General features: G+C 40.2%; 1 protein-coding gene across 2 annotated transcripts in view; it reads left to right on the top strand.

Annotated features, from left to right (window-relative positions):
- The window catches only part of DAAM1 (dishevelled associated activator of morphogenesis 1), a 112,863-nt gene that overhangs the window by 60,761 nt on the left and 39,189 nt on the right, over window positions 1–12,913 (top strand). For both annotated transcript variants that reach the window (XM_021701535.1, XM_044918419.1), the window contains exons 5-13: window positions 3,719–3,813; window positions 5,757–6,090; window positions 6,682–6,792; window positions 6,913–7,016; window positions 8,203–8,269; window positions 8,463–8,580; window positions 9,011–9,149; window positions 9,436–9,494; window positions 12,498–12,685. In XM_021701535.1, the coding sequence (XP_021557210.1) occupies window positions 3,719–3,813; window positions 5,757–6,090; window positions 6,682–6,792; window positions 6,913–7,016; window positions 8,203–8,269; window positions 8,463–8,580; window positions 9,011–9,149; window positions 9,436–9,494; window positions 12,498–12,685 (1,215 nt within the window). The remainder of the gene's footprint in view (window positions 1–3,718; window positions 3,814–5,756; window positions 6,091–6,681; window positions 6,793–6,912; window positions 7,017–8,202; window positions 8,270–8,462; window positions 8,581–9,010; window positions 9,150–9,435; window positions 9,495–12,497; window positions 12,686–12,913) is intronic.

Genomic DNA, 12,913 nt, shown 5'->3' with positions numbered 1-12,913 from the left:
GTCAGCATTGTTTGATGTAACAAGGGAAGTTGCTTCTTCGTTAATGAATTCACTTCTATAAATGGAAAAGTGCTAAATACTATGGCATTTTCTTTTTTTCAAATTTTGGGGGCAATTAGGTTAATTTGTCCTTTAGTGACTTAACCCATGCCTTGTATGGAGTCAGCCTGGCTCATTTCCTGCACAAGAAGGTCTGTGATGTGTGCTTTGAGCCTCCTTTCTCCTTCGGCCAGCTCCTTGGACAACCCCATGCTGCATTCATGAGTCATCTACATTTTAATTGTATTTGCTTCCTAATCCGAAATCCTTTCCGAGAGTATCTCAAGGCAATTAAATTGTCAGTCATTTTGCTATTCTTTATGTGCTTAACACCTAACAAAGCTTTCTAATGCTCATTTAAGGACAGAGCTGGTATCTTTCTAGGGTTAAAGGTAAAATGCAGTAACAACTCCTGAGTTAATGAGACCTCAGAACTCCATATATAACAGACAAGGAGGTCTGATGAGACCAAAACCCTATGCTGAATTTTCTGTTTTTCTCACCAAATTTGTGGCCACCACCTCCTCCTGTGGTTCTGGCTGGTCTCTCTGCTAACTGTAGTGGAGAATTCCCAATGACACACAGCAGAGAGCCTGAGACATTGTCCCTGGGGACTGGAAAGACATACAGTTCCTCCAAATCGTTTCATGGCCCCACAGCTCAACTTGAGCTCTCTAGCTTAGGGATTTGTTCAAGGGGATTTATCCACATTGTTATCGTCCTTTGTCTTCAGCATCACTAGCGACTACTGCTCTTGAGCGCGCAGCATGTGACAGGCAGTATAACAGGCACTCTACGTGTTGTTTTAAATCCTTCACAAGCACCCTGTGCTGGAAGTGCTATTTATAGAAAGGAGTCTGGGACTTGGAGAAAGGTTACCTTGCCCAAGGTCATCTAATTAGGAACAGTAGAGCTGGAATTTAAACCTATCAGTCTGAGCTCAAAGATTCCATTCTAATTTGCCTCTCACTCAGTTTTTAAAACCCTTTGGCAAGTCAGAGAGGCCTGGTAATCACCGCCCCCCTCCCCCCGCCCCCGCCCCCAACCTCCCGACTTTTCTGAGGTGGGGTAGGCATCTGTTTTCTTTAGTGCTTCCAGAATCTGATGAACAGTCCAGGTTGAGAACTGCAGCACTTCCTGGTCTACGAAGCCATTTGTGGAACAAGTTCAGTTACGTTACGTAAGCTTCTTAACAAGAATGCTTTGTTCTTTAAAGGACCCCGGAGTGATCTGTTGGCTTTTAAAGAGTGAAAAACAGTATAATAAAAGTACAGCGCAACAGGTTCAAGAAGGACCTGGGCTTCCTTTGGATGTGGCTTCACCGTGCGCTCTCAGGGAGGAAGGATGTGAGGTGAAGTTCAGCGTGCTTAGCAGACTGGCTTATTGATTTCACACCGTGAAAGGTTTCCAGCAGGAGCTTAGCTCCAGACCCCCAGGCAGGAATGATGTCGTGCCTACTTTGTATCTCTCTCTCAGATCTGTGTGTTCCAGTGTACACCTTAGTAGCTTGTATCAGAAGATGCTCTCCCAGGAGGCACTTTGTCCTTTGCCCACTTCTCAGGTGAGCAGGGATCTAGTAAGTACATAGAGCTCCCAAGGAGGCTGCCACAAGCCTCACCTGAGTATGCCAAGGTGCATACTACATGGTTGGCCTAGCAGCTATCTTTAGAAAGGTAGGCATGTCTCCTCTTTCTGTGAAAAACTGCAAATCAAGCCTTCTTCCTAAATGTGAAACTTGAAAACTTTAGACTTCATATAATTTATTTTATTTTGAAGTCACATTAGAATATCACATTCATCTGCATATCTTCAGTTTTCTCAGTATAACAAACACAATCTTTGATTCAAATCTAATTTTATCACATACAGAAAAGAGTGTGTTGCCTGAAAGGAAGGTAATGGTCCTTACACTGGGAAAGGAAATTCTAATTCAATTTTCTTGACTTTTTACAAATCTCCCAGCTCTACTAGCGAGAGACTTAATGTAGTCTGTCTTTATTCAGATGTTCCACACACTCCAACGTTAAAAGAATAAACACGTACATCTTTCTTTGGTATTAGTGAGCCATAATAAGAAATGCATGTCTTTAATTTGGGTATAGTTTTGTGTGATTAAGCTTAGGGACAAGCAGTGATGTTCATAAATGGCTTGATTCTGAGCTGCAGATTCAAAGTGATTGCTTCAGAGTCTAAAACGAGTTCAGCTGTGCCATAGATTAAACATACTTGGCTGGATTCGGGCTGAATTTTCCAGGGAATGGGTCTCACAGAGCTGTGAAGAAATTTATTGGCTATTTCTGCACACAGCTTCTTCCCCTGCCGTCCTCTGGTCACAGCTGTCCAGGCACATCACGAGCAAGAGGACAGTGTCAGCAGAAACAATAACACGTTTGAAAAACAAAACTTTACTGATTCTTATTTCAGTTGCCTTAAATGATACTGATATATTTCTTTGTTTGGAGCTTTAACCCTCCTAATTGTGAAGTCAAATTTAGGTTTTAGTTAACATTTAGTTACTTACTACTGATACTATTAACTTGAAAAAATGAAGTAAAGTCACCCTTTGATGATCTGCGGTCCTGAAAGAAAGGGAGAGACTGGATCATTGAGACACAGGGATAAGAAACAAACTTTTTTTTCCCCCCAGTACCCCAGCCTATTTCCCAGCCATGCATTTTATCAGAATTGGTAGCAGGTAAGGAAACTGAGATCTTAAAAAAAAAAAAAGAATAGCATGTGTTCAGAATAGGATGATGGCAAGGGACCAGTGGTTCTGTGGGTGGAGGCTCCTGAGGCCATTAAGACTTGAGGGTACTTTCAGTACAACCAGTTGATCATGGGCTTAAAGGAATGGAAAATACTTTTTCACAAAGATAAACCTTACTAGCATCCATGACTGTAATGTCAACTGAGATCTGTTTCCTTAGAGCCTTGTTCTTCAGAGTGTGGCCCATAGACCTTGTAACATCAGCACTGCATGGAAACTAGTCAGAAATGCAGCATCTTGGGCTTCCCTCCAGACACACGAAATCAGAACCCTCATTTTAACAAGAGCCCCAGGAGATCCATGTCTACATTAAAGTTTGGGAAGTGTTGCTCAAAGATCCCCGGTAGGGAGGGTGTAAGCACCCCACCCCCTCCCTCACACACACACTCCACAGCCTAATTTCCAAGTGATGTTAAGTATTTACTCTGAAGGAATTGTCCATCTTAGTATCATGTCCGATTTGATTGTTCCTGTTAAATAATCTGATGTAACACAAAGTGTAAAAGATTCTACTTTTCGGCTTGAGGATTCCTCAAACAGCCTTGGTTTGATAGTGTGATAATGTTACTAACTTCAATTGCCAGAATGCTGTATTTAACTGCAGATCCAACCCTCTTTCTATCAAATATAAATAGTAATGTCTTCATCAGAGTGTAGTTATCTCTACTGAAGATTCTAAACATTTCTTAAAGCTTTATCTAAATTTTGAAAGAACTTTCAACAGAGATAACAAATCTGGAATTCTTAGTACTTTTGCTCTATATTTTGGTTTTATAGCAACCCTAGTCATAGATGTACTGATTGTTTATTTGTATTAAAAGTGATATTAGCATGTAATCTGTGGACTTGTCTTGCTTGTACCCTAATTAAATCATAGAATTTGAAGAGGTAACTTCAGTTTTCTTTGCATAGAGAAAATCTCTCCTGGCTTTAGAGAAGGAAGAGGAAGAAGAGAGAAGTAAAACTATAGAGAGTTTGAAGACAGCACTAAGGACAAAACCAATGAGGTAATTCTTTCCTGGGTAGCGTGTATTACTTCTCTCTCTTTTTTTCTTTTTTCTTCTTCTGTCCTTTCTTTCTCCCTTCTTTCCTACCCTACTTTCTTCTTTTTTCTGCAATAGCCAAACTTTCAAGGAAGTCTTAAATTAAAAGCATTCCATTGGATCATGGGTGAAATACTTTAATCATTGAACATTGAATAAATTGATTTTCTTCAATTAAAGATATACAGCCAGCTGTTAAGATGGCTAAAATTTAAAAAGAGACTAGCAAGTGTTGGTGCAGATGTGGAGAAACTGCAACCCTTGTACATTGTTGGTGGGAAAGTAAAATGGTACAGCCACTTCGGAAAACAGTTGGACAGTTCCTCAGAATGTTAAACATAGTGTTGTTCTATCACTGGACAATTCTACTCCTTGATATATAGCCGAGGGAACAGGAATGTTCATGTTAAGAGTATTCATAATGACCAAAAAGTAGAAACAACCCAAATTCTATCAGCTGATGAATGGATAAATAGAATGTGATATATCCATACAATGAATTGTTATTCAGTCCTAGAGAGGAATAGACTATTGATAACATGCTAGAACATGGATGGGCCTTGAAAATATTTATGCAAAGTAAAAGAAGCCAGATGAAAAAAGACAACATACTACATGATTCCATTTATACAAAATGTCCAGAAAAGACCAATCCATACAGACAGAAAGATTAGTGGTTGCTTAGGGTTGGGGAGCGGGGGAAATGGTCTTTTCGGGAAGACTAGAGTGTTCTGAAATCAGATGATGTCAGTGATTGCACAGCTCTGTGAAAATCACTGAATTGTACATTTGAAAATATGAATTTTATGGCATGTGAGTTATATCTCAATAAAACTGTTGCTTAAAAGAGATGGGCAGTCAGCCTCCACTGTGTATCTCCCACACCTTCATTTTCCATTAATTAGTCTTTAAGGTTTGGTGGGATATTGGGATGCTTCTAGGTACATTTCATTAACGTAGGAGCTGTGAATGAAGCCAGTTGATTTAACCAGCTGGGCTATATCTGCGTTGTGTGACTGCATGGAATGGCTGGAAAATAAAGATTTCCTTTTCTTAATTTGACTATAAAATGCTAACTAAGAAAAATATACTGATTTATCAAAAATTTCTGGAGCAGTCATATAAACAAGTTATGTTTCTTCTGAAATTTTCAGAACTTCACATGTATATGTGCATCGTGAATGATTCTCACTGATCAACTTTACAGTAAATAAATGCCATGGATATCAATTAATATGCAGTAACAAAGGCTTGCTTTTGTTTTGTTTTAGCCGTTTATTTATTTAGTTTTTTAAGTAGGCTCCAGGCCCATCATGGGGCTTGAACTCACAAGACTGAAATCAAGAGTCGCATGCTCTATGGACTGAGCCAGCCAGGCGCCCCTTATTTGTTTTACATAGAGGGATTCCAGTAGCATGTCCTACAAAAGAAGAGTTTTGCTACAAAATGTTAGCAATATAGATTATCATTTGTTTGACAAATATCCTGGAGCTTAAGGATGCTCTGACTTTCATTGATATGGGTCAATGGTTAACATAAAGGTGTTTAGGGGCTGGATGCTATAATAACACAGGATCAGCAGATGACTTTAACTTAAGACACATATTCTGAGTGTCTTCTTGTTCCTGATTTTACTGTGGTTATATGATCTGTTCATTGTTTTTTTGTATCGGTTGAGATCTGTTTATCTCAAATAGATATTATTTCACATTTCTGGTAGACCTGACCATTGGGTTTGTGCTGAGGAAGAGGTCAGGAATTAAGAAGACTTCATCCATCTAGGTCTTTGGTACTTCAGGAAATACATCTTCCTTTCTCCTGCCCCTGCAAAACTTTTCCTTTAAGGGCTATTAGAAAATTCCAAAGAGACCTAGGTCTGATCCATTTTAACCTTCTTCTCCTGCCAGGTTTGTAACCAGATTCATCGACTTGGATGGCCTGTCATGTATTCTCAACTTTCTAAAGACCATGGACTACGAGACCTCAGAGTCTCGAATACATACCTCTCTCATTGGATGTATAAAGGCGCTAATGAACAACTCTCAAGGTCGGGCTCATGTCCTGGCTCACTCTGAGAGTATTAATGTGATTGCTCAGAGTCTGAGCACAGAGAACATTAAAACGAAGGTGGCCGTGCTGGAAATCTTGGGCGCCGTGTGCCTGGTTCCCGGGGGCCACAAGAAGGTTCTGCAGGCCATGCTGCACTACCAGAAGTATGCCAGTGAAAGAACCCGCTTTCAGGTGGGCATGCTCGCTCTACGCTTTGTCATCCACCCCTTCTGACAGGTGCTTTCCTGGCCCTGAGGGGGGGAACATAACTTGAGATTTCCCTCTGTGGTGATGACTCAAGTGTTTCCTTCCTCTTGGGTTTTAGTACCAGAGTATAATATGCTTTCAATAGTTGATCAACCTGGGATTTTAGATTTACTGAATTTGAAAATATGACCCTGCTTCCTACACATGCTGTAGCAGGTATCTTTTGAATTCACTAAATGCAGTGTTCCCTGAAAGTCTTACAGGTTGCCAATCTTGATTTAGTATCAATATAAACAGTGAGATCCTGTCACCGTATTTATACCCAAATATAAAAAGCAAGCCAAGTCTACAAAGTGCAGTCTTTTGTATTTTGTATACATGTATAAATGAACATAGGTGAGGTAGGAAGTTTGAAAGTAAGAGTTTTTTGAACTAATTTTAGGAAAAATAAAAGGTGGCTTTCTATGGATTAATGTAATTCTGACTAAACACAAGATTTAAAAAATTTGCTTCCGAATATAAAAATTAATAAAATGAGCGTAAGATTAGTGATGATTCAGTCCTTTGTTTTTATAGACGTTGATTAATGACTTGGATAAAAGCACAGGGCGGTATCGAGATGAAGTGAGTCTCAAGACTGCCATCATGTCCTTCATCAATGCAGTGCTAAGCCAAGGTGCAGGAGTGGTAAGAGCCTTCCGTACTACTCTTGAAAACATGCATTCTTAAAGAATCTTTTTTAAAAAGATTTCTATGTACATAGTCCAAAAAGCATAAATATGTGTTTTATCACCCTTTCACTTTCAGGAAAGTTTGGACTTTAGACTTCATCTTCGCTATGAATTTCTGATGTTAGGAATTCAGCCTGTAATAGATAAATTAAGGGAACATGAAAATTCAACATTAGATAGGTAAGTCAGACTGTTATCATCTAATTCATGCTTTTTCCGTGGATGCAGTGCCTGTGAATTGCATGTGACCTTTCTGTAACATAAGGAGCTGGCCCCCAAATATTAGTTCAACGAATGGTGCTTTTATATTAAGACTTTGTCAGTGAAAGAAGCAGCACATCGTACAGAGAACTTAATGCGGGTTGTGGCATCAGACTGAATCCACATCCTTGTCCTACCTCTTAACTTGCTATGTATTCTGGTCAAGTTACTCAATCTTTCTGAATCTTACTGGTTGTTTTTCCCCCCCCCCCCCAAGAAATAGTGATAATAATGATGATAATGATGACCACTATCTTTTATGGGCTGTTATGAAGATTAACTATAAAACATGGAATCACTTGGCACCATGATAGGCATTCTGTGAATGTGAATTTTCACTCTCTTGTTCATTTGCTCTTGTTTGCAATCATTTCACTATTTCTAAGATATCCCACTAGCTCTCAGATCTTTCCTTCTACTGCTCCCCTCCCTCATTCATGCACTCTGACATGCTCTTCTCCTTGGTAGTCTATGAACATGTCAAAATACTTTGGCCTCAGGGCCTTTGTACTTGCTATTTTCTCAGCATTAAAAGATCTTCCCACAGATGTCCAAATTGTTTATTTCCTTCTTCCCTTCAGGGAGACCTTTTCCAGCCAGTGTGTGTACACAACTCACCTCACCTCCCATCATTCTCTTTTCCCTTTACCCTGACGTATTTGTCTTCATAGAACTTACCATCCCCAGTATCTAAAATACATAGTAGGGGTTCAATAAATGAATAAGTGAATGGCATGAGTATTTCTTTTGTGGTCTTAATTCATCAATCAGGCAAGTGTAGGTATGTGGGCTCATTTTTCCATAAAGGGAGTCTGTGAGCAGAATCTGGACTTGACTGTTTTTGGATTTGATAAACATTTATTATCTACTATGTACTAGGCATCGTAGGCTCTTAAATTTGTCTCTTATTGTGATCTCATTTCAGTCAGAATATGTCTTTTTCCTTAGAACATAGTTAAGCAAAGGCATTCAAATTTTGTTGTCTTATTTCTTTTAGAGAAATCTGAATATTCGGGAAAGGTCTTAGTATTAATGTCCTGATTCCCATGTGCTTGTGTTTGTAGGATGTTCTACTTTTAATAGCTTCTCTTTTATTGGATTTCAGACATTTAGATTTTTTTGAAATGCTCCGAAATGAAGATGAACTAGAATTTGCCAAAAGATTTGAACTGGTAGGTATGCTCACAATTATTCTGATTTAACTCATCAACTCAAGGAATTTCCCTGTTGTAATGTGTGTTGAGTTGACATGGACTGGGTATAACCTGGAGGATTAGCTCTGTTTGCCTTGGATTTGCTTACCTTGCATTGCAGGTATTGAGGATATTGGGTGTTTGACTTAGATTTCTTTTTCATATGGAATAGGTTCACATAGACACAAAAAGTGCGACTCAGATGTTTGAGCTGACCAGGAAGAGGCTGACCCATAGTGAAGCTTACCCTCACTTCATGTCCATCCTGCACCACTGCCTCCAAATGCCTTGTGAGTGTGTTTGTGACTTACATGTGTGTTTTCAAATGTTTGGACATCATCCAAAGGACTCTGTCTTCTGAACAGTGCTGATTAGGTTGGGTGCACACCAGGGATTCCAAACTTTGGTTTTGTGACAGTCCAAAGTGTCACACAGCTCAAGGGGTATTGTGACATTCCAAAACTGAGATGAATTATAACCTACTTTGATTTTAAAAATAAATATATGCCTTGCAACACATTTCAAAAGGGGTAGAAAATGCCTCTCAGTCACATAAATGATCATTGCATGTCAGAATTCCAGAAACTTTGGGAAGTGCTGGTGCAGATGTTGTAAACATCTCTGGTTCTGTGGCTCCAGTGGGTGACCGCTATTGAAAAATATTCATCCTAGTTTAGAAACAACTTCCAAGTATTTTTCCTCCATTCTTTTCTTTTTTAGACAAGAGAAGTGGCAACACCGTTCAGTACTGGCTACTACTAGATAGAATTATACAGCAAATAGTTATTCAAAATGACAAAGGACAGGACCCCGACACCACACCTTTGGAAAACTTTAATATTAAGAATGTCGTACGAATGTAAGTTTCTTATTTTGTGGTCTGTGAAATAATAGTCACCATGTAAGACATTTATTTTATCCTACTTTAAAATAGCAGCTGGGAGAACTGAAATGTTCTAGACGTCAAATATGAGTTCCTATATATACATATGTAATATATCTGAGTAACGTCCGGGTTTAAATGGCTTTCATGCACACTGAGGGTTTTCTGTGCAGTGGACTATTTTTGTACCTAGAGAGCATGCATTTTGGAAGTGGGCCTTTTATGTTTTTTTGTAATGAATACTCCTTTAACTATTATACAGGTTGGTTAATGAAAATGAAGTTAAGCAGTGGAAAGAACAAGCGGAAAAGATGAGAAAAGGTAAATAATGAGGCCCCGACAAGAGAAGAGACCATGTTACTAGTTATTGGGCAACTCTGCTCTCTGTATATTTTAGAAATTTGTGCTGATACTTCTTACTGAATTTAGTGCATCAAAAAGTCTTTCCTTTTCTATGTCTTAAGGGCGTTTTTGCCCTGTTTTCTCTTGAATCGAGCTATTTTAGTTGTCCTGCTGATTGCCAAATATTTTTTCCTTTTATTATAATTATGTAAATTTTTTTGGAAGAGCTTGTAGCATTTGCTGTTTGGTATTCATTGATTCAAATTTTCTTAACTACTACTCCTTCCAGCCCTCCCCCCACCCCATAACTGTTCGTCAAGTCACACTATGTTTTAAGAAATGTAATAAAGAACACCAGGGATGACCCAGAATTTTAAAAGAGAAACCCAGGCCACTTGGTTTCAGCAGCCCCATTCACCATCTGACCTTATTTGGCACCAGTTATGAACAGAAAAATCATGTAGAAAATCACTGACCATTGTCGATACATACATTATGAGACATTCATAGACCAGCTCTTGGTGAGTATTTGAATATGTCTTGGGTATTAACACTCAGCATCAAATGCCAGGAGGGTCATTTGTGCCCATCACTGTGCCAGCTCAGAGAATGGACATAAGTTGCCCCACTTCCTTCAAAATACTAGCAACTAAAGTTGGCCCTTTTGTAAAAACAGTCCTATTCCTGGCCTCTGCTCTTTCACTATGCTGGTTAACTGATTTCCTTTTCCTTGTCCAAGTTATTTAGCCACGGCCAATGAAACACAATAGCACTCACCCCAATATTTAGTGTGTTGAAAAGAGGGTCCAAGAGATGCCAAAGCATTTCCTTTTCCCTCATCACATTTGTCTTTTTCCATTGAGCAGAAAAGCAGGGCCACCACTGAGAGCAGAAAATACCGCATGTGAAGTACACTTCTGTTATAGGTTCCTCACGTGAATTCAGATTGCTCTCACATAAGTGAGGTTGCCACATACATTTTCATTAATAGATTCCAGAAACTGCTATAGAAAGAAGAGAAACACTGACTAAAAGGTTGGGGTAAAGAGAGATTATAATGAAGAGAAAATGGTCGGGTGGTACTTTAGGGGTACACTGTAGAGCATGGGGATTCAGGGGTGCAAGCTGAGGAGAGTACCTAGGACAGAAGCTTTGGAGTCATTCAGTCATTTGTTCAGTGGATGCTTGTTGAATGCCTGTATGTGTCAGGCACTGTGCTGGGCTCTGGGTGCATAAGGAGTCATGTCCTCTTCTCCACTCTCCTCTGTAAGATGCACGTTACACCCAACTCACAGGGTTGTTATAAAGATTAAATGACAAAACAAATACAGAGACTCCAACGTAGTGCCTGGCACATATGGTTGCACAGTAAATGATAGGGACTGTGGTAGGATTCTGAGGTGTACAAGAGGTAATGGCCAAGGTCAGTAAGGTCACAGGGGGTGTGTAAGAAAGGAGGTGCTGTAGATAAAATGAACTCTTTTCTGAAAGCTTCAAGTAGCAAGGCTGTATTAAAGAGGGCACACGTTGATGAATCAGAGTGTGGAGGCTGTGAGATGGGAAGTTCTCTGGACCTGAAAGGTGGAGATAAATGGATGTCCATTGTGGAGAGAATCCTTTCAGCAGCAGCTTACCAGACCTGTATTACATCAGAATCCACTAAGGGGCATTTGAAAACAAATTCCTAAGCCCTATCCTCCCAACCCATAGAACAGACTCCCAAAATGTTAAAATCTCTCAGGTGGTTCTGAAGCACAGCTGGATTTGTCAAAGCTTCAGGACCAGTGATAAGAGGCAAGTCTTAAAATTGAGGAAGAGAATTGAAATGGAGATAGAAGAAGGAAAATGGGGTGCAGTGAGGTCATTTTTAGACACATCTCTGAAGAAGTTGGGGATGCATTCGCAGAGTGGTAGAAGTGGGCTGATGGTTATTTTAACCTCAAGGCTTTTAGTGGCTTGAACTCTTCTCTGTAAACTGGTTTGGGGGGACTCAAGAGACGGAGAAAGCAAGAATTTCAATGTGTTATCAGATTCAGAAATAGAGACCAATTCTGTGTAGCTCTGCCCCAGTGGATTATATCTCTAGTGGGTTTACTAAATAAAAAGAGTAGGAATTGGGGCCAAGTATTTGAAATGAAAATCTGCAGCCTAAACTTGATCAGTCCTCTTCCCAAAGCCCCTCACTCCTGTGAGGGACTAGAGTCAGCAGACATACTGGCAATGTAAACAAGCATTTGGCTAAATTGGATGCCTTGTTCCATTAGAGCAGGATTGGGAAGTCAGTAAAACTACAGCAGAGAGTTAGTATTTTTCTCCCCAGATTATGGTGATTCTCATGCCCTGCCCTTAAGGTTTTTAACGCTGAGATGATAACATTTGCTTTCACAAGTTTTAAGAATTATTTATCAGAAGCATGAAATACTTCAAGTCCAAGTAGCCTTCTGAGAGGAGAATGGGAGAGGGGACTCCGTGTTGGGACAGACGCCGTCTGGCATCAGCCTTTCCTCACAGAGCAAGATCCTCCCCTTCAGCCCTGTGCTCATTGGACACGAGCCAGCAAACTAGCTAATAAACAGTGGTTTCTCTGGTTCTCATTTCTAATTTGTGAAAAGAGGCCCTTTTAATATTTGTTTTCCCTAGAGTGGTTAAAGGGCCATTTTTATGACAGGATCCTGAAGTAAGTACCAAACAAGCCCTATTCTCCTCCACAAATAGGTGCTCACACTAGTGTCCATCTTCAGAACTGTGACTTTAGGGTCTCTTCCATATTTTACAAAATGTAGCTAATAACGTTGTTCATCTAAGGACCCCTCCAAGCGCGAACACCACTGAGCCTGCAAGTCGCTCCCTTTGATGGAGGAGAGGAATAATATTTACCCAATAAAGAGCCTCACAATCATCCTCAGCCAATTTTCTGTTTAGAGAAAGCACTTCAGCTTTGAAGAGTCCCCTGTTTTCATGTCCCATTGTTTTCTTGTGTAGAGCACAATGAGTTACAACAGAAATTGGAAAAGAAGGAGCGTGAATGTGATGCCAAGACCCAAGAGAAGGAGGAGATGATGCAGACCTTAAATAAAATGAAAGAGAAACTTGAAAAGGAGACTAGCGAGCATAAGCAAGTCAAGCAGCAGGTGGTGGATCTCACGGCACAGCTCCACGAGCTCAACAGGGTGAGGGCTGGGGCCGCGGGCCGGGTCTTCCGTTCCTGGGCAGCTGCCGAGGCCTCACTTACCCTGGAGCCCCTCACCTTAGGCAGACAGCTTCTGCCTGGGGGAATAAATCCTTGTGATTTATCACAGTGGTTATAAGACTCACTCCCTCTGCTATCTTGTGGGTTAGGCAGCAGAGGCGGTGTGGGGTGTGCATTTTTAATACAGATCCTCTAATCAGAGCAAAGC

Source organism: Neomonachus schauinslandi, chromosome 9 (genome assembly GCF_002201575.2).
Source record: "Neomonachus schauinslandi chromosome 9, ASM220157v2, whole genome shotgun sequence".
NCBI classification, from domain to species: Eukaryota; Metazoa; Chordata; class Mammalia; order Carnivora; family Phocidae; genus Neomonachus; species Neomonachus schauinslandi.
Note: the sequence above shows the minus strand (reverse complement) of the source record. Positions and strands in the feature narration are given on the sequence as shown.